This window comes from Miscanthus floridulus, chromosome 8 (genome assembly GCF_019320115.1).
Source record: "Miscanthus floridulus cultivar M001 chromosome 8, ASM1932011v1, whole genome shotgun sequence".
Lineage (NCBI taxonomy): Eukaryota > Viridiplantae > Streptophyta > Magnoliopsida > Poales > Poaceae > Miscanthus > Miscanthus floridulus.
This window is the reverse complement of record NC_089587.1, coordinates 5,068,116-5,070,770: the sequence shown is the minus strand read 5'-3', so window position 1 is coordinate 5,070,770 and position 2,655 is coordinate 5,068,116. Positions and strand designations below refer to the sequence as shown.

At 60.2% G+C, this 2,655-nt stretch overlaps 1 protein-coding gene across 1 annotated transcript; it reads left to right on the top strand.

The window, feature by feature from the left end:
- Positions 1-421: 421 nt before the first annotated feature.
- Positions 422-2,101, top strand: LOC136468463 (probable alpha,alpha-trehalose-phosphate synthase [UDP-forming] 9). The gene has a single exon (XM_066467031.1). The coding sequence runs from the start codon at positions 422-424 to the stop codon at positions 2,099-2,101; it is 1,680 nt and encodes a 559-aa protein (XP_066323128.1).
- Positions 2,102-2,655: the final 554 nt, after the last annotated feature.

The following is a 2,655-nucleotide window of genomic DNA, read 5'->3' as shown; positions in this document are numbered from 1 at the left end:
ACGTTAAGCCACGTCAGATATATATTGCGCGTGACGCCACGCGCGTGCGCGTGACGCCACTGTACTACGAGCTGGACATGTTTGCTGGCGAGATGACCGTTGAGTGCTTCGAACCGTGAACCCTGCGTTACCCGCCGCGCCAAACCGTTACACCAAAGAGCCCCTCCAAATCGTCCATTTCTTGTGTCCGTACCAAATCTTTTCTTCCACGGTTCCACCTTTGGTGAAGAGCCTTCCGTTGAATAGTTCCAAATTCCAAGTACTAATCTGCAAATTCAGCGACAGCTGCAGCCCTCCCACTAGTATATATACCCCACCACTCCCTCCCCCACAGTACACAGAGCACACAGCTCACTGACACCCAACCCCACCGCGAGAGGAGACCAAGCAAGGTCCCATTGCCACCTCACTCCCTGCTCGCATGCAAGGAAGCACGATCCCCTCGTGGACGGCTAACCCCTCGGTCCCCTCCATGGAGCTAGAGCTAGAGCCGGCGCCGGCGACGGCGCCGCAAGTCAATGGAGCCGGTGGCCCGACGGCGCGCCGCATCGTGGCGGCCCACCGGCTCCCCCTCCGCGCGTCGGAGGACCCGGACTCGCCATTCGGCTTCGCCTTCTCCATCGACCCCGACGCGGTGGCGTTCCAGCTGTCGCGCGGCCTTCCGGCGCCCCTCACCTTCATCGGCACGCTGCCCGCCTCGGCCGAATCCAAGATCGTCCCCTCCGACGAGCTCGACAACTACCTCATGGAGAATTTCTCCTGCCTCCCCGTGTACCTGGACGGCGCCCGCCACAGCGAGTTCTACGACGACTTCTGCAAACACTACCTGTGGCCGCTCGTCCACTACCTGCTGCCGCTCTCGCCGGCCCACGACGGCGACCTGCGCTTCGATGCCGGTATGTACCGAACCTTCCTCGCGGTGAACAAGCAGTTCGCGGACCGCGTCACCGAGGTGGTCTCGCCGGACGACGGCGACCTCGTCATCGTCCACGACTACCACCTCTGGGTGCTGCCCACCTTCCTCCGCCGCAAGTGCCCGCGCGCCGGCCTCGGGTTCTTCCTTCACTCTTCGTTCCCCTCCCCCGAGATCTTCAGCGACGTCCCCGTCCGCGACGATCTCCTCCGAGGCCTCCTCAACGCTGACCTTGTCGGCTTCCAGACAGCCGACTACGCGCGCCACTTCGTGACCTGCTGCTCGCGCCACCTCGGCGTCTCCGGCGGCGCCCGGACCGGGCACACGACGGGTATCAACTACCACGGCCGGACCGTCGTGGTCAAGACCCTCTCCGTAGGCCTCGATTTGGGGTGGCTCCGGGCTACGCTGGCCACGCCGGAGGCCGCCGCCAAAGCGAAGGAGATCGCGGAGGCGTACCGCGGGCGGACGCTCATCGTCGGCGTGGACGACGTCGACCTCTTCAAGGGCGTGAAGCTGAAGCTGCTCGCCATGGAGAAGATGCTGGAGACGCACTCCAACGTGCACGAGCAGGTGGTGCTCGTGCAGATAAACAACCCGGCGCGCAGCCGCGGGCGCGACGTCGACGGCGTCCGCGGCGAGACGCAACAGATACTGCAGCGCATCAACACGCGCTTCGCGAGGGCCGATACAGCGCCGGTGGTCATGATCGACGGCCCCGTGCCCATGTCCGAGAAGGTGGCCTACTACGCCGCCGCCGACTGCTGCGTCGTCAGCGCCGTGCGCGACGGGCTGAACCGGGTCCCCTACTTCTACACGGCGTGCCGCGAGGAGGCCCCCGGCGCGCGGAAGCACAGCGCCGTCGTGGTGTCGGAGTTCGCCGGGTGCTCGCCGACGCTGCGCGGCGCGATCCGCGTGGACCCGTGGGACCTGGAGGGCTTGGCCAACGCCATGCACGCGGCGGTCACCACCATGAGCGCCGAGGAGAAGCAGGCGAGGCACAGGAGCAACTACGACTACCTGCGCGCGAACGACGCCGTCACCTGGGCGCAGGCGTTCGACGACGCCCTGCAGCTCGCCTGCAAGGACCACTCGACGACGTTGTTCGTCGGCCTCGGGTTGGGGATGAGCTACCGCGCCGCCACGATCCAGCCGAGCATCAGGACGCTCGCGACAGCCCTGCAGTAGTTAGCCTTGTAGGCACAACAAGGTGGAATACAGGCAGTAGCTAGGTTTCTCCTAGGAGGACTATGTGCTCGATTTCAATCCTGTAAATTACAAGAACTGTTAGCCCCCTTTCAAATGCTGGAATTTTTCTTGTTTGCTATATTTTTTCTTATGAAAATAAACTGGTTTTTGCGAATTTCTTATACAATTCATGTGAAATTTAAAGAGAGACTTAACTGTTATCCTTTTATACCATGTTCGCTTGTTGGTTTCAGCCAGGCTTATTCAACCAGCCAACAGTATTTTCCTCTCACAAAAAATCAGCACCAGCCAGCCCAAACCAGCACCAGCACCAACCAGCGAACAGGCCCGTGCCTTACTGGTGTGCTTGCATAATGTGTACGATTACTTTAGTAATTGCGAATATATTAATATTATTAAATGAAGTAGGTTATATAGAGAGATTATGTGGAGTAGGTATATGCCATCCCATGTAACTTGCTATCCATCCAATATGATTAATATTTTGTTTGTCATAGTTATGTATGCGTGGGCATGTCCGCACCATCCCGTAA